This window comes from Ambystoma mexicanum, chromosome 9 (assembly GCF_040938575.1).
Source record: "Ambystoma mexicanum isolate Mex_15411 chromosome 9, UKY_AmexF1_1, whole genome shotgun sequence".
NCBI classification, from domain to species: domain Eukaryota; kingdom Metazoa; phylum Chordata; class Amphibia; order Caudata; family Ambystomatidae; genus Ambystoma; species Ambystoma mexicanum.
The window spans coordinates 1,078,188,757-1,078,213,268 of record NC_090931.1 but is presented as its reverse complement, the minus strand read 5'-3'; the positions used below and the strand labels follow the sequence as shown (position 1 = coordinate 1,078,213,268).

Below are 24,512 nucleotides of genomic sequence, written 5' to 3'. Positions count from 1 at the left end.
GGTCAAATGTATCCCTGCTGGTCTATCGAAGTAAATGCAAAATAAAATATGTAAATATTACATGTATAGTTTAGGTAAAAATATTCTCTTGGGAAACATGGCATTAGATCAGCCGTACGATTCAAAATGATGGAAAACAAATGAATTTGCCAGGAGCAGTTCACGTTTGGAATGGTGACATCGTGGTGTCACCCCGGCTGCTGAAAGTTCAGTGGCAAAATCGGGTTGGAGTTTTTTGCTTGGCGTGTGTATTGGCGCGGATATGCAAAATGGCGAACAGCCAGGCAACGTACAAGAAAGAGGTCCACAGTGACTGTCTCGATGGCAAGGATAGAAAATGCCATTAATGATATTATGCTGAAGTCCACCCTAACTCCAAGATTAACACATACGTGAAAGCAAAAGTGCCTGCGTGTCGCAAAACAGAAGCATTTAAACAGGCGAAATGACAGATGAAAACGTATGCCCTTCTGCTAGGCCTCAATTTACAAGCAATGGCATTTCTACTACAAAATAATTCTTTTGACCAACGATTCACACCATATCAGTCATGGGCTGCAGATGATTCCAAAAAATGCGAAGCAAGCATTCATGCGGCTCATGCTTTTCTATGTTTAACGGCTCCGAGCTAGAACATTTTAAGAAAAGCAAGTGTACTCACCATTGCTAACCATCCTCCGGGCTACTTCCCAAATAACCAGTCCAAACGCCCAAATGTCAACTCTTTTATAGGTGTCAAAGCAGTCCGACTGGATGGTTTCATCTAGAACCTCTGGCGCCATGTACCGCTTTGTTCCCACGCGGGGGTTATTCCCCACATCAAGCTGATTGGTGCTTTGAGAATGCATCACCGCCAAACCTAAAAGGCGACACACGTCATCATTACTAGGAATTGCATTAATACATTCATCAAAAACAGGCAAATTGATGTGTAATGCTGGATGTTGAACACATTTGGCTTCAATTACGCAGTGTGAACCCTGCTATCAATCTTGCAACGTAGAAAGAATAAAACTTGTCCCCCCGCACCATTTACACCTTCATGGCTATGAGGGATAAGCAATCACGGAATGACTGGTGAACTACGAAGTAGAAGAGACTAATTCTAGAAAGAGGTGTAAAGCTACCGTCGCTGGTAAATGGAAAATACTGCCAGAGGTAACGTTAGCAACTTACAGAAGGGGAAAATACTGCTAGTCTGAAAATTCCACTCTGCTGTTTTACCACAAGTAGTAAAATTACAGTCAGTGGCAAATGCATTACCACCAGGAATAGGACATCTTAAAAAGGTGGTTATTGCCAACAAATGAAGATCAGCTCTGAGCTGGTCTTGAACACGCCAGAGCCTTACCTGTAAGCAGCAAGTACTATGCATTGTGTTTGTATGTAACTGTCCTAAGGAAAGCAGGGTTGGAGCTAGGGAGGGGCATAGCATTCAGTCGCCCCCTTTGAAGCTCCTTCCACTTTCCTGAGCGCCATCCCCCACTGCCCGCTCGCTACGCCATGCCTCCTACCTTAGTTACATTGTAAAAATGCACTGCAAACATGTCTCAGAATTGCATTTCTTTACAAACTGCAATGCTTACCTTACTTTCAGATTACAGAGTCACCCTAGCACTTCCTTTTGGCCGAGCACTGCTCCCAGCCCTGGCCTTTGGTGTCGTCAGTAGCTGGTAAGGCCAAAACCTGTATTAGTTTTGGCTATTAAGTGGCGCTCTGGAGCCACTTATAAGCCAAAACTATTACAATGGAGTTCAGCTAGGAGAGAGATGGTATGTGAGTAGGGGCACACAACTTGTAGGCGTTTGGTTATTTACCAACCCATTGATTGCCCATGGCCATACTACTTCCTGTGGCCACTTCCGCCCAACATCTTTCCTTTCCAAGCCGGGAGCTCTTTGAGCACAATCAAGCAGTAACATCAAACTTTGGCCTGCCAGTATCATGTCTGAGCTGCCTGCTGCAGTTAATGGCTTAATTGCAGCTGTAAAATGTGCCGCTGGGGTCATGACAAGGTCTTAACCAAGTGTGCCTTCAGGCCCTTGATGCATATCTGTCCTTTTAAAAACAAGCATTTAAAAAGCGAACAGTTTTATCTGACCTCCTCAGACTACTCACGACAGGCAGTTAGGAGAGATGTGCAGTGATGAGATTTCACTTGATTGCATAAGGCAGATTCCCTTGCCTTAAAATGTGCTTACCCAGGCAGGTTTGCTGGGTACAACAGCATGTTCTGATGTGCGTTTGCCTGTAAGCAGCTTTAAAGTGGCAGTGCCCATTGCACACCATTACAGATTCAGTGAATGTCATTTATTAGGCAGCCATCCCTTTTTCCTCAATAAATAAGCTGTATCCAGTCAAATATCAAAATGTCTTATTGACATAACCTTTGTTGCATGAAAATCTGTTAATTATTAGTCCAAACTTGTGATTTCATAGTTTAATGCAAATGTGTGTTGTGCACTCCACTCCTAGTTTGTCTAAGCCTATGCTCACCTTTTTCTGTGACTGCTTTTTTAGTTTCCACATGTCCTATCTTTGCATTCCCATAACCGGTACTGAAAGATGTACATGGATTCCTTTTCTTTTGGGGACTGGAGGGAGGGTCGTGGTGGGGTTCTATGGGCAGACCACAATACACCAACCTAACCATTGATTTTCCGACAGAGCAAATCAAAGTGCTTTCGTGGCGTACATTTGAGCTCAGTGTAGCATTGCAGTCCAAGCTCAACCCTCTCGGTGTGTTCTTGTGTTTCCTTGGAAATCTGACGTGTTTTCCTGAATTTCAAATGGGAAAGAAAAAACTACAAGTCCCAGGATTCAAAGGGAAAATAAAAGGAATGGGAGGGCCTTCTAATGCATGGCCACTTTACCTGAGAGCTCTGGAATCAGAAGTGTAAAAATTAGCAAAATAATGAGGTAAAGGACTTTGGGTATGATTTTCCAACGTTTACGTTTTGGCAAGTAGGTGGTGCTTTAAGCACTGCCTATGAGGAGGTATTAGTTTGGATGTTTAACCACTTATTGACCCCCTACAGCCATGCTAGTCCGCATGACCATTCTTTACCACTGCCTTCCCTTCCCCATCGATAACACTCATCTCCCACCATCGCTTTGTTCCAACACTGCTTGTAAGAGGAAGCCTTTTCTAAGTAGTCTTCTGTTAGATAATGGCTAACTTCAAAATATAAACCAGCTCTGCGTGTAATAAAAATGTTGCAACCAGGTTTGCCTTTAGGCACTCTATTTATAATCAATGTGTGTCCTTTGTTTTGTTACTTGCACTGACAGGCCTGTTAATAACAAGCATTGGCAAAAGCAATAGTTTTGGTTCTTGTATAGGCATTATGTATGCATTTTCCAGGCCCTGTCATTATATAAAGAGGGGCTAATACAATTTGCCATTTTATGGCCAAATAGTAACATTATGAAAGTGCATGGAATACGCTGTTCCAAGGCTGTGACAAATTGACTTCTGCCCTGCAGGAGTACAAGGATGAGCAGGGGCTAAGGCACCTACTCAGTCCTCACACTTCTACAAAATAAGAGTGAATCCAATCATAAAGGTAAAGAAACACGGCACAGTCAAGTGTCCTACCTCTGTTGCCTTTTGTGGCAAAGCAGGCAGAGGGAAGGCTATACTCTCAAGAAGCGTGTAAACGTGAAACAGTAGCAACCCAAACAGTAAAGTATAACAGTCCAAAATAAAGGAAAGTCCAAACAAGGTTCTATTAAGAAAATGTATACACACCATTTGCAAAAATGACTAAATAGAAAATAGTACAAAAAGCCTGCCCCTGTACAAAGAACACAAAATATGCAATATGTAAAGATGCAGCACTCTGCATATTCAGACAGAAGAAGGAAAGGCAATAAAACCCACAATGTTCAAAAATGTATATATTCTTGCGTTGCAAAAAGGGATGACACGTAGCCGGTCTCTATGGCCCAAAATGGATATGGGCAGTTATTAGGCAATAATACCTTTGCAGCGTCTTTGCAGTTCAACAACGGAAAACAAGGCTTCTCAGTGCCGTTTGGAGGTGTGGTTTGAAATGCAGCAGTCCGAGTAGTTCAGCAGCAGGCAGGTATTGAGGTGGGATTGAATGGAAGAACGCTGCATTTCGAAACGATGCAGATAATGAGCGTCACCAGGTTAATTTGACAATCTAGGTTCAATGGCGGATGGCTGATGAGATGCACAGGTGAGTCTGTTTGATGCGGTTTGGAGAAAAATCAGGGTCAGTTTGATAATTAGCTTGAACGGCAACAAAGGGATGGGTGGCTCGAACAGTTGTTTGGGCGATGCAAATGGAGCAATGCTTCTTGTTCGAGCCGCAGCAACAATATGCTTCAGCTGATGCGGTGGGAAAACTGGTTCGAACAGGCAGAACTGTGGTTCAAAAGTTGGTGAGTGCCAAAGGCAGCCCCAGAGGTCCCCATAAGTTTGAAACAGTCTCAAACAAACTCAAATCAAAGCTTACAGGGTTTTGACATTGAAAGAGAAGGAACCTGGCTGTGTTGGCTCTCAGGAGCTGTGAGTGCCACTCCTGGATCTCAGGGGCAAGATTAATCCTTTTCCCAGGTTCCCTAACATGCCAGAGGCTGGCACATACTTTGCAGGGGTTCTTAAGTGCAGGGGTTCTTAAGCACAGTGATATCCAGGAGCAGCAGGGTGGCTGGCAGAGGTGCAGATCTAGCTCCAGCAGCAGGTCACTGCCAATGTGCCATGTGGATGGTTAGGGACCAAGCTAGCCTCTGCCTTGGCCTACCTGTCTTCACCTCACAACTGGAGAACTTTGATAGGACTGCTCTCCCAAGAGGGTGCTACAAAATCTTTTTGAAGGTATGAAGTCCAGAGATTATTCAAAGCAGGAGTGGGAGACCACTTCATTGTAAAGCAAAAATCTACAGGTGATCGGACCAAAGCAAGCCTGTTTTTGGTGTACAATCACTTCTCTTGGAACAAGTAAACTTTCTCTTTTGACATCACAACCAAAGTCCTTTTTGCTACAGGAAGTGGGGGAGGGGGGGGGGGGTAAAGGAAGGTAAGAGGTAGAGAAACAAAATGGTGGAACTTGCCTCCAACTGTAAGGATCTCCCTCTGTCTACACTAACAACCCACATTCCCTTCTCAATAGAATCAAAGTTGCCTTTAGTATGCAGCACTCTGGTGTGAGGCTACTCCTTTTGTGAATGAGAGTTCCCTCCGAATCCTGTTCCCATCATAGCTTCCTCTGGAGTGGCTGACTCTCTGGGGAGGGCGTTACCTGCCCTCACAAAGGAACAAAAAGACAACCACCAGGGCTACAGTCTTGCTGAAAGCAGCCTGGCTGGGGGAATACACAATCATCCAACAGCTGAGTTTGGATCACAGGGCTGACCCATGCGACATTTCAAATTGGTGTGGTTGGGATAACTATGAGAGATGCTATCCACTATACCTCACTTTCAGGTATGGCTTATATTTACAGTTTGCATGCCACCAGGATAGCATTTTCATAGTTATCTAGTTTTTGGAACATGGGTGCATATTTTAAAATGATTTGGAATTGCTTGCATCATTATTTTTTTATTGTATTTGATTCTTGGTTGAAACTTTACAATTTACAAAAAATAGAAATATAAGATTCTGAATTCCTTTTTTCTTTAAAATTTACAAATACATACAACATTTTCAAAGAGAATCAAACATAATTTAAAACATATCTTGCAAAACTAAAATCATAAATTCAGTTCAGTTCATTAAGTGCTGCAATGGATTTCACTAGCACTTCTAGAAAATTAGTTACACTGATAAGCAAATGTATACTGTTCCCCCACATACATCGATTCCATAATGTTTGCCTCGAAAGTTCGGTACCAGAATACAAATAACTTCCAAAATGTCTAGTTCTAAGCTCCTCAAAATATATACAATACATCACCAAATGTTGCAAAGATTCAATAGGACCAGAAATTAGACAGAAACGACATTCCAAGCCTCGATTCCCAGACTTGACGCTGTTCCCAGTCCAGCTATGAATACGATCGATCGTAAGTACAAAACTGAGTCGAAAACGCATATATAAATTTCTTGCAACCAAGCACCGAAATTTGTGTATGTATCTGGGCAAATCGCCCATTTTTTTTCTGAATAATGCGTATCCTTTAAATGATTTGATGGTTCCTATACAGTCTGATTGCATACACCAAATCAACAGTTGGAATTTGCATTTATTAGCTGGTAAACCTAATATAAAATCTTCCATAGTAATATTTTTGTAGCTTCCAAAATCCCATCCATTTTCTTTACAAATTCCGATAGAACGGGTAGAGATCTTTGTTCTATTATTTTACTCAGATCCACATACAGGGAGCTCCTGGGGGGACTAAGCATCTTCCTATAATTATTCAATTTTCTCCAATTCCATTTGGCAGAAAGAGGCAATAAACCAAGTTCATGCGGAATGATGTCATTGGGAACAGATGTTGCTAAACCCAATACACTTTTCCACAGTTTACCTTGAATCATGTCTAAAAATGGATCCATCTCTCCCATCCATAAATCAAGTATACATAATCGACATGGTTCAATTTTTAAGAGGTAAAATTAAATAATGGGTATTAAGGAGAAGGTAAAATATTTTCTATACAAAATACTTATTTGTGATGTCAATGTTTTAATTTTTTCCCTGAGGATTTTGCATCATTTTATTACTTAATACAAATCAAAAAAGTCAGGACTTCTACACCATTGCCCGATGACAATTCCTCACACATGCCAATATAAAAGTAACTGTTGACTTTGCCGATGCTGGTCTTTCTTGTTGCTACGTGGACTTTGGGCTGCGAGGTCAGGGTGCCTGCGCCAGCACAAGCTGTTTAAATGTCATGAACGAGGAACACAACTTGTGGCCTAAGTGTGTGCGGCCTACCTGCTTAGCATTTTTTTAAACTCACTGCTGTGCCATGATTCCCCCCACCCTCCAGTTATGCCCATCCCTGTGCTAAATGAGGGAAGAGGGGGACAGAGCAAGGGGGTGGATAGAGAGCGAGAGCGAGGCAGGCACCTGCATCACACTGTGGAAAACATTCAAAAGCAAAGAAAAAAGTGTATGATGTATGCATGATGTTCATGAAATGTGTTGTGTGAGCATTTCAATACGTGTTTGTGAATAGGTGAATCTGCACCTGTGTGAGTGATGTTATGGTATGTTAATGTTATGAGATTTTATTTTAAAGTATGTTAAGATGTCCTTCGATCACGTTAGGTATGTGAATGTAGGTTTCATAACATTATGTCATGACTAATATGCTGGCGAATGTTAGGCAATGTTATTCTATGGGATGTTTGATGAGGGCATGTTCTGATAACACAAAAGGGGGCACATCAGGAAGGAGAGGGGAGAACAAGAGTAGAAACAACCAATCCGGGTACACAACTGAAGCGGGAATTGGAACAGAAAACCGCAGCCTTGAGGGGATTGAAGGGAAAAAAATGAGGAGAGGATGGAGGGAAAACAAACATGAGGACCAGGAAATGAAAAAGGTATTTTAATGTGTTATCCCGTTCTTTACTTACAATTCCTGATCTGTTCTTTTTTATCATTGCATAGGGTGGTGAGAGATACCCAAATTGTAATTGCATAGGTACCATTCATCGCCCCAAATACAAGCGCATCAACATTCTCAGATCCTCGTATGGACGCTAGTAAGATGCACCTGGGCCAAGGCGTGGTGCCAGAGTCTGGGGCTAAAGCACCTAGGCTTGGAACGTGAAGGACTGCTAGGCACATGCTGACTTTCAGGGCCCAAAATAAGATTTTATGCTGGAACATTGTTCTCCCAATTTTTTGAAGTGGGGTGAAAACATTTTTTCAGGGAGTAACTAATGCATTACAGACATCTTTTTGCAATCCATATTTCTTTTCACCAGGTAATTAATTCAAATAATATGCGTCCCTTAAAGTTCCTCTTCAGAACAGGGTCCTGTCCCTGTGGCACTGCTCTGCTGGTGCCTCTGATGGCGATGTGAAGCAGGTGGCAGGCTCTTGCATTAATGTATGATGGTAGGATTTTCTCTTTTTTTCCTGCGAGCCCTTGCCTGATATTAGGGGGTAAACTTGGTAGGTGCACTGCATACCTTTAGGCCTACTGACCACCTTCACCCATTTTTTTTTAAGTCACTGCCCGTGAATAATTTATCATGCACATGTGCCTGTTGGGTTTTCATTACTGATACTCCTTGGACAAGGTGTACATGAATCCACTGGTGTATTACTTGGACGTCCTAAGGGATCGCAGAGGATAGGTGACGCGCGATATACACTGCATCGTCCTGTTCCCAAGGTGAGCATGTCATGGGTTAAATACTGCCTTCAGGGTGACTCGGGCCTTCATCACTCCTGTACCACACTGAGTGCTATCTATCCACCGGTGATGGTGCATCCTGCGGTGCACACCCCAGACGTGCGCACATGCCGATTTAAGGCAATGAAGTAACACAATGTCTGGGGCTTAGGTGCAGCCTGCCTGGCATTTTTTAAGCTCACTCCTGCTTCCTTGCCCCCTTTCTCCGACCCGTGGCCTGGGGGAAAGATGGGGGCGCAGAGAGGGGGAGAGAGAGAGAGAGAAAGAGAGAGAGAGAGAGAGAGAGAGAGAGGGGGAGAGAGAGGGAGAGAGAGAGAGAGAGATAGATATGGGGCGGGGAGAGGAAGAGAGGAAGATAGAGAGAGAGAGAGAGGCAGAGAGAGAGGGGGGCGGAGAGAGAGAGAGAGAGAGAGGGAGGGGGCAGGGAGAGAGATTGAACTCGTTTGTGTGGCTTCAAAATTCACATGTGGCATCATGACAGTCCTACCTTCGCCCCCATGCAGTTTGACCACAAACCGCCCAAAACAGTCTTAGTCTGGAGTTTTTAAAGATTAAATCATTTGGGTATTTGGGTGATCCGAACTATCGTTTTCTATACAAGTCATTCAGTGGTTCCAGTCTATTTTTTCGAAGCAATGCATTTAAAATATTAGACTGCCAGCTGTCTGCGCATAATTGGACTACTGTATCTATTACGTTAGACTGGAGGAACCTCTCGGCGTACTCTATAGAATACATAATTCTACGGGCAGAACGGAAGAGGGCCGAAAGCAATTCACATACAGAGCCCTCTTTTAGACAGTGATTCACTGGCATATTGAAGCTGCTACTCCTCATGCTTCTATCCCTCTCAGCATACGTCTCCCCAACTACTGAATCGCTGGGCCATGGATCAGTTGGCATCGGAGTGTATGCACATTGCAAAGATGGCAAAGATGACCCGGGTATCCATCAGGAAGGTACAGCAAAGGATCGAGCCTTTCGCTTCATTTGCTGATGAGAATTAAAGTGTCTGGGGGCAATAAAAAAGGTGCTTTATGAACACACAACCAATGGCTTCCGGATGTTGTCATTTTGGCAGTACGTTTAAGTCACCCACCTTCTCACACATGGTGTAATGCAACTTGAAAGGCCTTCCTCCATTCGTTGCTACCTGCCACACAAGCTCAGGGCATAGCAGCACACAATGAAAAGCAGAAACCTGCTGTTCCCATCTTCATCTGCCCCCCCCCCCCCCCCCCGCCATGAGTCAGTGTGCACTTCCCAGTGCAGCAGAATGTGAAGCGCGCGTGCAGTGGGATCAGTTCAGACTTCTTTTCACACACACATTTGTTTGCTCTCCGGCTCCCGCGAATTTTACACCTTTGTAACAGGTGCACTTTCAAAGATTCTAAACGCCTTACTGCAGAAAACTACAATAGAAGAGCTGTGTAACCCTTTATTGACATCATGCCAAGCACACATTGTTCAACCTCTTCACCAAACACACGGCCGTGTTTGGGGCACACACTAATGTATTAAGCACAGAATGCAAGACGCTAGTTTATACATCGGAACCTTCTGGAGCCTCCCCCCCCCCGCCCCCACATTGCCTACACAGTGGGGTAATCCTACTGGCACTAGTCTTGAATTGCTCCCCATTAGCCTTTAGAAAGCAACTCTAGATTAGGCAGTTCCCACAACATCTAAACATCTGGACACCTCCACTCACTAAGCGTGGGTTGGCTCGTGGTGAATTCTAACAGTAAATGTATCGTGCACTTATCCGGGATGCCGGTTGCAAGCTGTTGTAAATGTTTCATGTATGTGGAGTACTCCTGCGGCGTGATGTGATGTGTATTATCTATGTTCAGACTACGGTCTGCCGAACTACTGGGTGGCCTGGGGTGCTTTGGCCTTGGCGGTGGTTGTTGGGCTCTGTGCAAAGGTCATTTTAACATAGCAAGCCTTATGTTACAAACGTCATACATTTTTCCTTCAATTCTGTGACAGGTGTTGAGTCTTCCAAGTATGCAAGCACATAAAATACCATTTAAACATGTTAAATTCAACAAATGTGAAAGTCATGGTTACCAAATGTTCCTGCAAGTGTGCATGAAAACTATTCCAAAGCTCTCAACGGCAATCAGTTGCTCAAGAGATAGCGGAGGCTACACACATTCCTCCCTCTCCTTTTTGTGCTGCGTCACCATATTAGTTGGCGGTGTCCCACACTTCATTCAATCCATGCCAGCAAACACATTCACGGACTTGGCAAATAACACATCAACCGTACATAACATAAAACTGCTAAATATAACATTACTAGACATTGCTGCCAAGTATGGTCCTTTGCATGCAGTATTAAATGTACAGTGTCATTCAACTGCCTTCTTTTGCAATGTACTCTTCATCAAGTAGGTTTACACTATGGTCTGCTAAACTCCCAGAACCCCTGTAGTGCTTTGAGGCCATGACTAAGGCAGTTCGGCACTATACAAATTTAAGGTGACATATTTGGACAAAGGCAGCATGAAAAGGTGTTTACTGAGCAATACTGGCATAGTTTGCATAAAGAACATTTTCTTCATGGTTGCAGTGCTGCCATGTATTGTGGACACCATAATGAAAGTGCACTATTGGGTCATGCTGGCATGTATTGTGGACTGAGGCATAAAGAACATGTGCTTTACAGTGGCAGTGCTGGCATATATTGTGGCTAGAGGCATCATGAAAATGTTGTGCATTCAGTGCTTCTGCGTACTGTTGGTCAACATGGCATCCATCTATTACAATTCTTTCATGTGTTAGCACACATAATAGATGGTAAATTGACCTTTTGCCCAGGTTTTCATACACATTGTGTTTAAGAAACATTTTTTGCCATTGTTTAAAAAAAAATCTTGAGGGACTCAAAGCCCCCGCCCACTACCTCCTCAAACCACCTTATTGATGCTTGTTCGGGCTCCCTCAATACTTCTGGCTGAACATGCTAATAAGGGGGGGGTGAGGTGAGCGCACCTCTTATTTATGACAAAGGTGCCCTTTGGGTTTCCCCCGTCCACTCCTGGCACCAAAAGATGCCTCTGCCGCGCGTGGTTGGAGGCCGCGAAGAAAACCGCCCATCTCTATGAAATGTTTGGAACTTAACTCTTCTATACAAAATCAACGTCAAATACATCATGAAAATACCTTCAGCCTACAAAACGGACCGGCATAGCATTTTCTTTGGGTATGACTGTACAAACCGGGATGCCACAGACAGTCCCATTCAATTTACCGTGTGCAGAATCAGGCACGCCCGCCCGAGCACTAGAGCACCAGAGCACCATAAACCAACCTCAAATAAAAGACAGACTGCGCCTGGTCTGCATGTAGCCAAGCGAAAAGATATCCATAATGGGCCATTTAAGCGGAGAAAATGTCCAGTTTTAATTAGGTGATTGCAGTGATTCAAAACGGAACGATTCCAGTAGTTCTTTAAGGGTTTCAAAGAAAATGCGTGAAAAGAAAAGCAATTTAGAGCAGCACACAACTATCTACCGTGCTTTGGTCGCCATCTAGCGGGCATACGGTTGTATTACATTGTTCTAACAAGAAAACGTGTTCGTACTAAACTAAGGTGTATTCGCTGGTATTTGGCTTTTGCCCACTTTTTTCCAGCGGGCGAACGACGTCCCCTTGTGTGTGTGTTTGAAAGCAGGGAGTCTTGAAAAAAAATAGATTGCTACCGTCAATGTATATTAATGGTTCGTTTAGTAGGTTGTCTTCGCCAGGGTCATTTACAAGTCTAACACAGATTGTTCGGTTCTGCGACCAGAAAGTTACCCACTAGCCGTTAGCCCATATGAACTTGTGCTGAACAGCCAGTGTGGCATGTTTAATTCTGGGACATTGCAACGCAAATAATATTTTGCTGCAGGGTGGGGTTAAAGCGTGCTTTGCCAACACGTAAATGGATAAATCTCCCCTCTCCTGGGTTACTTTTCGGGTGTTGCTTTATTTACTGACAGCCTGGCAAATTGCTATTTTTTCTGTGCAGTTTCTTCGATGAGTAGAGGCCAATTTAACCACATACTTCCTGCAGATGGCCCTGATTTAGGGTTTCTTGATTTTCAAAACAAAGAACCTGGACGGCCAACATAAAAGAAAGACTAACCCACTCACCGCTCCCTTCTGACCCCTCTGTCCCATGTTCCCCCCCCCCATCCCACAGTATGTGCAGACACATTTTGTGGTTTTTACTGTTGATAAAAGCACGTAAATAAGCAATGCCAAGCCGACGGGCCATTAACGCCTAAGGTAATGAATGCCCTCGGGGCCCAAAGTTACAGGCCTGAGCGAGGCGAGGGCCTTAACGGTGGCCCCGAGGGCATTATCTTTAGGCTGTAATGCTCGCCACCAAGGCGGTTATTGCCATTAGTATTCTGGGGTTTGTAGCCGCGTGATACTAATGTTGAGGCGAAACCTTTTCAAGCAGCATTTCTTTTACCGTTTCAAAAAGCAGTCGCTTGAATGGGAGGAATGTTTTTAAAACGTGCAATGTATCCTGCACGTGTAAGGTAGTATGTGAACTGCAGTAATGAATATTTCACAGATTTGCTTATTACACATGCAAAATGCATTGTACGTGTGAAAGCTGTAGTCGGGGGAATGGCTGCGTGTAAAGGTAGGTTTAACAGTGTACCTGGCGCGCGATGCCCGCAAGTGCAACCACGGGATTACACTGTGGTATGGCTCGGAAACGTACCATTTCACATTAAGTGTATCCCGTGGATTCACCACGCCGGGTACCAATGTAAGTAATACTGATTGAATCATGTATTTTAATGATGCATGTAAAATGAACTTGATTGTTATTTAGTGTGAAAAGTTGAGCATCTCAACTATAACACATTAAAGTATTTTTTTTAAAAGCAAGTAAATAAAGCAGCTGTTGCTCTGTTTGACTTTACATGCCTTGCTATGTACTTGCTTCTCAGCCAGTCTCTGTGGCACAAGCAGTTAATACAAACAGCTGGTATCTGGAAGGTTGGGCGTTCAAGCGCATCCTCAGATGCCAATTCTGAAAATCTAAATGTTTATTTAAACACCGGGACTGTCGCCCTTTCCCCAAAACCAGGACAGGGTTTTCCAAGGTTTAAAAAAAACCTCTCGGGACAGGCGGTCCATTACCGGGACGTCTGGTCTGGGTGTTATCATTCTTTCCACTGTCACTGGTTAAATACAGGTCACTGAACAAAACTGACCCAAACTTGACTGTGCAAAGAAGTTTAGAAAATCTAGCAATCCGTTCAAATCACAGTTTGCATGAACAATCCAAATAAACTAGCGTTGCTATTTAAAGAAAGGGTCACAAAGTTCCAGAAGAACTAACGTATTTTAAAATTCAAAAAGGATAACAACAGCCAGGGGCGGTAGCGATCGATCATTTTGAACAAGGGTCTCCCCAAAAGGGGTTTGTTTTAAGCTTGTTTTTAATGGAACAATCCTTGATTCACTGCCTGGGATATCCTATTGTGTCAGGCAAGTCAGACGAAGAACATTTGCAGCAGTCAAGTAACCCAAGAAAATAAGGATGCCACGTTTCAGAACATTTAAAAAACGATTGTATTTTCAAAGCTAATTTATTTATTATTTATTTATTTATTTGGATTTATAAAGCACCCAGCAACCCGGAGGCACTGTGACGCTGTTAAAGAATATTCCCTTAGTGCATGGTATTACATTGGTTACAAAGGCAAATACAGACATAGATGACATTGTCGAGGGGTGTTTCGAGGTTACAGAGGAACAATTTTGGAGGCAGTGCATAATGGTAACAGTTTAGTTGAACAGCTTTGTGTACTTTTCTGAACATAGTGAGGGATTCTTCGTTTCTTAAACTGTGCGGAAGCGAGTTCCAGGCTTCAGGGGCTAGTACTTCAAAGCTGGGTCCGCCAGCAATGCTGGGACTGAGAGTTGGTGTGAGTATTTGTCACGTTTTGGTCTGTGGGTTGGCACCTGGTGTATTCTTTCTACTAGGTAAGCTGGGGAGGTCTGGGCAAGGCATCTGTGTGTGATTGTGAGGGCTTTGAATGTTATGCGCTCTTTGACCGGGAGCCAGTGGGCATCTATTCTTGCTTGGGAGATGTGTTCTCTCGTGGGGATGCAGAGTGCAGCTCTAAGAGCATTGTTTTGTGCAATTTGCATTCTGTTGATGTTTTTGTTAGTGCCAAGGAGGAGGATATTGCAATAGTCCAATTTTGAGCCAATTGTGGCTCTGGCAATGTTGAGGCTGTTCTTTGGTGATAGGTAGGGTTTCACAGCTTTTATGATTTTTGAGGTGAGTGCTGCTGATGATGAAATGGCGCTGACTTGCCTATCCATTGATAAGGTGGAGTCCAGGTAGAGGCCAAGGGTTTTCATTGCAGCCAAGGTTGTGATGACAGCGTCTTCAATGCTTAAGGAGTTATATTTGTCATCCAGTCTTTTTAGGGCTTCTTTGGGGCCTACCAGTAGTATTTCAGTTTTTTCCCCCATTTAGACATAGGCCATTGGCCACCCTCCAAGCCTGGATGCACGCATGTGTGTCTTGGAGAGTGTTGGGGTCTTGCTCATAGTTGCCTGATGGAGGATAATTTGTGTGTCATCGGCATAGTTTGTAAAGGCTATGCCAAAATCTTCTAGGTCGCTGAATAGGGGGAGGGTGAATAGACTATAGAACGTAGGGGAGGTACATGAGCCTTGCAGTACTCCACAACCAATGGGTGATGGCAGGCAGATGCCTGGCCCGAGAAGACTCTCATAGCTCGACCATCCAGGAAGGAGGTGATCCAGGTGGTGTTTGCACAGGATCTTGTGGTCAACAAAGTCAAAGGCCGCCGAGAGATCTAAGAGTAGGAGTGAAGTCTTGCCTTTGTCCATGGCTTCAAGTAGTTGGTTCTTGATGTCAAGTAGGGCTGACTCGGTGCCGTGGTGGGGGTGGAAGCCCGATTGCCTTTTGCCAAGGATGTTGTGTGCTTCCAGGTAAGACTGAATCTGTAGATATGCAGCCATATCCAGACTTTTCAACAGGAATGGCACTGTAATAGGACTGTAGTTGTTTGGGGAGTCAGGGTCAAGCTTCCTTAAGGGTGATCGGGAGGGCGCTGGTGGCGAAGTAGGCCTTGAAGGTGGTGACAAAAGGGGCCAAGGCTGTGGCACAATCTTTGATTAGGTTGGCTGGGCAAATGTCTCCTTTACATAACAATGGTTTGGTGTGTTTCATGATTAGAAGGACTTCTGGGATTTTTACTTCCCTAAATGTGAAGGATTAATAGCAAAGGTGTAAGTGGCACTAGTTCTCGATGCACCTTTTTCTCCCAAGCCAAATATGCAATCAGCCTCCCCTCCTCAGGTAGCTCTTTTAATGGCAACCCTTCCCGCCACAGATACACTTCTAAACCCCCCCCCACCCCCATTCCTCCAAAGACCATGTAAAAAGAGGCAGGTCCCTCCCAGGACACCCCTGTCATGCTGAACCGCTGTTTGTCATGGTCGTGCTGAGGCACCCAGGGGACTGCTGGTTGGTGAGACCGCCCCATACCTCCTAGAACCAGAAGCGGGCCGCCGCAGCTGTTTCCCTGCTGCCAACACCCACTCCTCCTGCCATTGCCACCCGCAGCCCACCCAACCAAGCAGCCCTTCAGGAGGAGTCTTGCTTTCATTGTCTTTGCAGTGCTTGTATTCAACTGAAGCGACCAGCTAGGATGACTACAGGCAACTACAAAGTGTATTGAGCTTTATTTTTTTTATGTAATATTTATAAGGCGCACTATACAGCAAAATGGTGTTTGCAGGCAAAACAAGACAGAAAAAGGGGGGGAGGGATGGGAACATGGGAGATGAACTACAATGGTCCTACTAGGCCATCTGACATTCAGATCGTGCAAAGTGCCGTAACAAGAAGTGCGGGGGTGCATGGGGAGTCGGAGGGGGTAAAAAAAGGCAGAGGGGAGAGGAAGAAAGGCGAAGGGGCTAAGCAAGTGCTGGAGGGTGCCCAGAGGTCAAGTGCCAGTGGATGTATGGGGCAGACCAGACTTGGAAGGAATGCCCAACCTACCAGGCTAGTCAGGGAAGGGCAGTGCTAGTTTGGGGGGGAGGGGACAGGGGTGCTGGTATAGACTGGTTAAGGAGGGCTTAGTGACACAGCTCTCCAAGCTTCCCTCCTCTTCTCCTCTCATTCCTGACTGACTGCTATTCAGACAAGATGCACGGCTAATGATCTCTGCCTTAAAGCCAGTAAGATTGAGATCCTTCTCATGGGGACTCCTGTCCCATCCTTCCCTCCTACTCTCCTACTCTCTGGTCACCCTCCTTGGGCCCCTCCCTTCACCCTCATGTGAGGCAGAAAATATGGGTGTCATCTTTGACTCCTCTCTCCTTCTTGCCTTATATCGCTGACCTCGCCAAAAAGTCCCACTTTCAGCTTCACATCCACAGAGGAAATCTCCCTTTCCTCACCATCCCCCAGAAGCTCGCTGTCTCCAGAGCTCTGGTTCTCTCCAGGCTGGACTACTGCAACAGCCTCTTCCTCAATCTGCCCATTTCCTCCCTCAGCCCTCTTCAACTAATCCAGAGTAGGACTGCAAGACTTATCCTTGGCCTCAAACCCAGGGGCCGCATCTCTCCAGCCCTAAAATCTCTCCACTGGCTCCCAGTTGCTGTAAGCATCAAGTTCAAGACCCTCTGCATCATACGCAAGGCATTCTGGAGCTGGTGATCTCACTACATCCAACTTCCTCTCCCTAAATACCTCCCTGCTAGAGTCCTTCATTCCTCAAGCTCCAACTCTCTGCATATCAGATGCTTCTCTAAGCAGAGAGTGGGGGTAGATCTCTTTCTTCGGCAGGTGCCTCCCTCTGGAACGGCCTCCCTGCCCCTCTCGGACTTGAGCCGGTTCTCTTCAAGTTCCGGAATCTTCTCAAGACCTTCCTTTTCTCCTCCTTCCCTCTCCCCTTCCCATGGTAATCTCTGCCTGCGTAGCAACTGGTTGCCTGTGTCCATATGGTTCTTACTTCGGCCATTGTCCTGCATCAACCAGTGTTTCCCTGCACCACTATCTGCACTTGCCCTCGGGCATCCTTCCCTGTCTCGCTTACGGAGCCTGGTCCAGCCCGGTCCTCACAATAGTGACTACTCCCCCCTGCTTCCCTTGGCACTTACCCAGCCCCTGAGGCCCCCTCCACTTCCCCATCCCTTTGCCTATCTGCCCCACCCCCTGCACCTCTTGTTACTGCACTTGCACGATCCGAATGTCGCAAGGCCGAGTAGGACCATTATTGTTGTTTTTCTCCCCTGTTCCCTGCACCTACCACCTCCCCCCCCCAATATTATTCCGGACAGCGTCTAGTCTAGCCACAAAGCAACAAGAGCCGTTGTAGATTCCACACCAATGGGCAAGCTCCGTCTGGCCCCTCCTAGCCTAGCCCTGCCCCACTCGCACCTCTCCCTCAACTCCTCCCACCAGCCCACTTCCTCCTTTTTGGATGCAGCCAGAGTGCACAAGTTCCGTTTTTCCTCTTCCACCACTGGTTAATAATAGAGGTATCGAAGGACTGGCACACATGGGTTCTTTTTGTGCAGCCGCTGTTTAAAGGCCCCCAGTTCATCTTTAGCGCAACAACCTTTAAATCACGTCCGTACTTGCGTTGTACTAGTGTTGGCCGACCTTGGCAGGCCTGGGATGTAAACCGCGGACTCTCGCCACCGCATCACAAGAAGCCTCCCCTGCAAAGGGGTTGGTGGGGAGGGCCGCCTGGAATGAAAACCATCCATTTTCCGTTCGATTTCAGAATGGTACACTAAATACATGCCGAGGCGGTGTCATAAAGCAGCTTCCTTTCCATCAACGACATGCAAATGCGGCGCGCTCAGGATTTGGCAGCTTGCGCCGGACAAACATCTAATTATGCGGGTCTAGGCCCCGGCAGAGGCCACCCGCTGAGACCAACACCCCATTCAATTAAAGGGATACCAGTGGCAAGACCAACCTGAAGGGCCGACATAGTCGACCCATCACTAAAGAGACGAGCAAACATGTGGCGAATGGACGCAGCCATCTCAAGGAGGCGAAAGCATACAGCAGAACCGAGCAGGAGGCCCCAAACAGCAGCTCGTCAAAGAGATCAAAGTGACACTGGACGTGCAGTGAAGCTGCGAGAACAGGCCTTGGCGAGAATAAACATCCAACACGTGATCTCATCTACTGCAGCACCAAGAGCGAGCGAGAGCGCACACGCACACGCACGGCTCAGCGATGGGGAAACTTACCCCAAGCATAATGTCATTAACGCAAGTCTTCGAGAATCCTCTGCACATCCAAAGGCCTCAAACATACTGAAATCGGCTTACAAAAATGTTGCCGTGTATACGTAGCCTTCGTTTTTTGTCCAACAACATGTTCAATATAGGCTGCCACTATGAATAGAAATGAAGTGCAAATGGAGGACAGCAGGAAAGAGAGAGTCCCTGAGAAAGGTGTCTTTACAATAGGATTAAGAATTTTGTGTTCACTCTGTAGTTTGGTGAGGGGGTAGGATGATATCCTTAAGATTTCAGCAATGTGCTCTTCCAGTGCAAGCCCTTCTTGCTGTGGCATACATATTCCTGGAAAAGCTGCTCTCTACTAAGCAACTATTTAACCCCAACAGTGATCTGAAGAAAACCGCTCTTCAGTCAAAAGAGGGTGCAGTTTTATAAACATAATAAAATCGGCGTGCAATTTTCCCAGATTAAAAAGTAGAAAATAATAAAAAAGGTGGCTATTTTGGATCAAAGATTCACATTCGTAATCCAATAGGGGTAAATTGCTACAGCTGGGTGAAACATCACTAGAGCGGGTGATGAGCCTGGCCAGTGCATCAGAATCAAGGGGCTCAGAAGGGTCTTTTTTCATCGGCAGCTATTGGCGATCAACAGGAACCCTTCATACTATTGGAACTTATTAATAACCTGTTCATCACCCGCTTCAACTATGCAGACTATAACCAAATCAACTGCAAACTTACAGATAAGCACACTAACCAGACATTGGCATCTGTCTTGCAAAAGTAGACTTTGGGATGACGACAAACTGACCCAAACTTTATACAACCCAAAACTGAAATGATGATTTGAGTCGCCACAACCAACCCAAGCATTAATCCTCAGGCAGAAAGGGGAACTGCCAGGGGCCTACTGCAACCATCAAAGATCTTTTGGATAATGACCTTAGACTTCAATCCCAGGTAAAAGCCGTTGTAAGAAGTTGCATGTTCCAAGTCAAAACTGTAGGTTACATTATGCCAGCACAGAACCATTGCAGTCATCTTAGTGGTACTCATCAACCTCTACCTGGGCCTCACAGAATAGTTACCAGGCATACTAATAAGAGAGCGCAAAATGCTGCAGCTAGGCTGCTCCTAGAATTTCAAAGACAAACATCACACAGCCCTCCACATTCTAAAAGCTCCCGGTTAAACACAGGATACATTAAAACAAATCATGTATTGCAAACCTGCTTTCCATCGAGGGGCCCTGAATTGACCAAAATTACTTTCATCCGCTACAAATCGACCAATGAGCTTCAATCTAGAAACATAGCCTTAGTACCAGTACCACGTTTCCACCAGAAATGTCAGAGGATCCTCCTCACATCTATCCACCAAGCTCTATAACTCAATCCCAAGGTAACAGTACACAAGCAACGAACCACAGAGTCTTTAGAAAATTCCTCAAAACCTAGGTTTTTCATAAGAAAACTGGACGAAAAATAAGCAGGCCAGACATATATCAATCAGTCGTCCCAGACCAGGCCTAAAAGTGCACCATAAAGAATCCAACAAGAAACCAACTCCAAGTGCAAACTGTGTTCATACTCGGACCACGCTCCCTGTAGGGGCTCTACGCTGGCTGGAACAACTTGGTAAGTTGTGAGGGACTTCTCTCCCGCACGGGCCATTTATTATTTAACTGAACGCTGCAGCGGTGGCTTCCGGGGTTTCCTCTTCTCCCACTGCCCACCCTCCTCCACCGTGATTGGGTCACGGAAGCGGGTCAGTTGACCTTGCTTCGCGTTGACTTGCAGTCACCCAGGGCAGCCATGCCCGAGCAGCTGGCTTAGGGTTCAGGCAAAGGACACCTCCATCACTTGCACTGGGAGCCCCAGCCAATGCAGAGCTTATATCTGCTGCAACACTCCAATAAGGGATGACCAATTCTTTGTACCCTTAGTACTGCTGTAGGCTTGTAATCTTGAATCTAGCTCCCGATTTACACCACCACCACCCTGTTTCTTTTCCCACAGGGATAGTGCTGTAGTTCTGCAATTTATAGATGTCAATTGTACTTTGAACCTAGCTACTGTTCTGCCCCACAACCCCGCATCCTTTACCTACAGGGATAGTGACAGGTCTGTAATCCTGAATCCAGCTAGTGTTTAATATAGCAGGTCCGTCACTTTTAACCAAATGACTGCTCAGTGCTACTACCTGCCTCTCTTATGGGGTTAGTGCCGTAGGCCTGCTTTTTCTCCATAGGAATTAGGTGCTGCTTCTCTCAACCCTCACTACTGCCCTTCTGCTCATACGCACGTGAGCATACACAGTGGACCACATAATAAATCACTACACTATCCCACAGATAGCGCAGATGTCACACCTAACTAAGGCGGCTAGTGGGCCCCTTTGCCTCCCCTCACTCGCCCCACCCTCAGAGCGGAGGCAGCTCATCTTCAGTCAAGCCAAGCAGCTCCAAAGTTTTAGAGGGACACCGTGGTGAACCAGAAACCTGCCCACCCCCCTCACCCAGACCCCACCCCTACACTCCTCTGCATCCGGTCCCGTCGGGGAGAACATCACCCTGCCCAGCCTTCCCAGACCATCACTGCTATGCCGCTCTCCCACACAGGTATCCCACCAGGCCCTCCCATGCCACCTGCATGCCTCCGGGACACCCTCCCCACTGCTATGCCGCTCTGCCACTTCCGACAACCTTTCTCCTTCTCTCTCCCCATCATTTCATCCACGTCCCTCCCATTGCATCCCTAAACACAGCCTGGGCTACCCTAGCAATTGCCCCTCATTCAGCAGCCCGCCGACAGACAGACAGACACCACCCCCCCACTGGCTCTGAAGAATCCCTTAAAAGACAGACACCACACTGCATGGCCATTTCATCTGTGCACATCTCACCCAATCTCTCCTCCAGACCCATGACCCACCCCCCCCCCCCCCCCCCCCACAGTCTCTCCAAACTCACCCAACCCAGTGAAGTTGTTCTTCAGCCTAACTTACAACACTCAGAGCACGGACTCCAGACATTCCCAGGACTGCTCTCCTGGAAGTCAGCACAATGACCCCTGTATCCGACCATAGAAGACACCCTCCTGAACCCTCCCTTACATCATTAATTCTCCACAACTACAGCAGTGGCTGCCTGCACCTCTTACCTCCCTCCTCCCTTTCCCAACTTCCACACCCCTCTCAACAACTCGGAATAGGGACTCCACAAAGCTACCCCCTCACGCACCTACTCCACCTTCCACCGCCACACCAAACTCCCCGAGGACCATCCCCTCACGAGCCCTCTTCTCACACACACCGACAATACACCATTCATCCCTCCCCACTCCACAAAACAGATGTTATGTTAGCACCACTTAGTATAGTTCAACTATCTTGGCGTTCTAAGTAGAATAACCCCACTAGGTCGGGAAACTGCAAAAATGTAAACAACGGCAGCTCGACCACCGAGGATAAAGGAGAGTCTTTAGAGCTTTACAAAACCTAAGATAATCGTCCATGAGCCTCAAGGGCAGGGGCAGGGAGTTCTAGAGTGGGAGACAACAGACTCACCCATAGTAAACTCTCTCCTCCCAGCAACTGCCACCCTGCCTCACCAGGCCCTCGTACCCTTCACACCATGCCCCCCACCCCCCCAGAGGGGATGTCCGCTCTAACCCTCACCCACCCCTCATCCAACCCAACTCCGCACCCCCTACCTGTGGCCAGCCACCACTGTCCACATAGACCCCCACAATCCCCCCCTCACAGCAATCACCCATTTTACCATCAAATTACCATGCATTTTGATCAATGCCAAATTGGTCAACAAAAATCGACATCTATGACTTTATATCCTCTAAAGGCACCAACATCCTTTTCATCACAGAAACCTGGCTTTCCCAGGACCTCCGACCCATTGCACACAAGGCCTTTGCCCCGGGCTACACCCTTATCATGCACAACAAAACCAGCAGGGCATGTGGAATTGCCATCCTCTACAACCCCCTGCCTCACCATTTCAGACTGAGGAACAAGCCTGTGACACAGAATGCAAATCTCGCCTAGTGAAATTTATCACCCCCACTCTTATTCACAGCTTTTTACTTATACAGAGCGAATGGCTACAATAGAAATTTTGCTGAATCTCTCAGCAACGACTTTGCAGCCATAATGGTTCCTCACTACTCCCTCACCATGCTGGGGTATCTCAACACTTGGTTCGATGTCTCACATAACACGACAAATTCAGGACAACCTGGAAACCCTCCACCTCACTCAACTTGTATCAGGCCCCACACACTCTGCAGGCCACACCCTAGACTCATCAGCTCTTCAGAACTGATCGATCGCCATACTACCCCGTCTCCCAGACCACTTAACTGAATGGATCACGCTGCCATCGTCTACACTCTCAGTAGCAGACCCTCCATCCCCATGGACAAACCCAGAACCATCCACCTGCCTCCCACTATGGAACGTAAAAGTAACTCCGGACTTGGCCAACTCCCTGCTTGCCTCCCTACCCTCCCACCCACTCCAGGTGAGTCAGCACCCCATCAGCCAGTTTGACCAACGGCTCGCAAAGCTCATAGACCTTTCACCCCTATCAGATCCTCCTCCAACAGATGAGGCCCATCGCCCAGATGGATCGCCCCTACCCTCAAAATCCCAAAACACATCTGGAATGCAGACAGCAGGCTGACCCTTTACCTCATAATAGATTTGCCTACGCCCAACAAATCAAAGACTACATGGCAGAAATTCAGAAGGCCTAAAAATCCTTGTCACTGAATCAAACCAGCTCTTCGACCCCACCCAGTCTGGCTTCAGACCTCTACGAGGAAGTGAATCTTTCCTATTCTCCATCTAGGATAATCTCAAAAGAACCTCAGATGCAGAATGTTGTGCCACACGTATCCTTGACCTCTCAGTGGACTTTGACACCATCGACCACCACACCCTCACAGACAGAACCCATTCTCTAGGCATCAGGGATGACGCTTTGAAGTGAATATCCTCCTTCCTCACCAACAGATCCAAAGTTACACACATACCTCCTTTCTATTTGACCCCGCGCCCAGTCACCAACGGAGTACCACAGGGCGCCTCCATCACCCCGGCTCTTTAACATCTACTTGAGAACCCTCACAGCTCTCATCCGTTCACATGTCCAGTCTTGCTAGAACTACACAGATGATGCCCAAATCATCTTTAAGATAAGAAAGGACACTTCCAACTCCTCCCCCGACCTTGCGTTATGCCTCACAGAAATCTACCACTTGATGATAGCTAACATCCTCAACCTCGGAAAAACTAAAATTATGATCTGCGGGAAGAGTGACCTCTTCCCCCAACCCTCCCCTTGGCCCTCCACCCTTGCCCACCCCCCCCCACCACCCAAAATCCACACAGTAAAGAAACTTAGATGCAGATCTGACACCATCACATCAACTGTGTCAAAATTATACTATCTACTGATCTTGTCCTGGTATGGTCGCATGACGGCGGTAAAAATGAATATCCAGCAGAGACTCCTGTACCTTTTTACAGCTCTCCCATCAAAAGTCCCCGACCAAACCTTTAGGGATCTAAAGAAAGCAGTGCGAGAGTTCATATGGCAGGGGAGAACCCCGAGGATTGGCAGGGTTACTCTGACACTACCTAGGGAGGAGGGGGGGGGTTTGGGTTACCAGATTTTCTTCTCTACTATCGGGCCGCCCAATTGCACGTCCTTTTATAACACATGAAGCAGGGGATGGGAACCTACTGGTCCTACCTGGAAGATATGGACGCCCACCCTCTTAAAGTACGTGACCTCCTGTGGAGCCCACCCAAGTACATCCCGAGCAGGCTGAAAACCCATCCAACCTTGGGAGTACTCTGGGCGATATGGAA

General features: G+C 46.4%; 1 protein-coding gene across 3 annotated transcripts in view; it reads right to left on the bottom strand.

The window, feature by feature from the left end:
- The window catches only part of ACVR1 (activin A receptor type 1), a 903,677-nt gene that overhangs the window by 173,036 nt on the left and 706,129 nt on the right, over positions 1-24,512 (bottom strand). For all 3 annotated transcript variants that reach the window (XM_069616402.1, XM_069616400.1, XM_069616401.1), the window contains one exon: positions 662-859. In XM_069616402.1, coding sequence (XP_069472503.1) covers positions 662-859 — 198 coding nt within the window. The remainder of the gene's footprint in view (positions 1-661; positions 860-24,512) is intronic.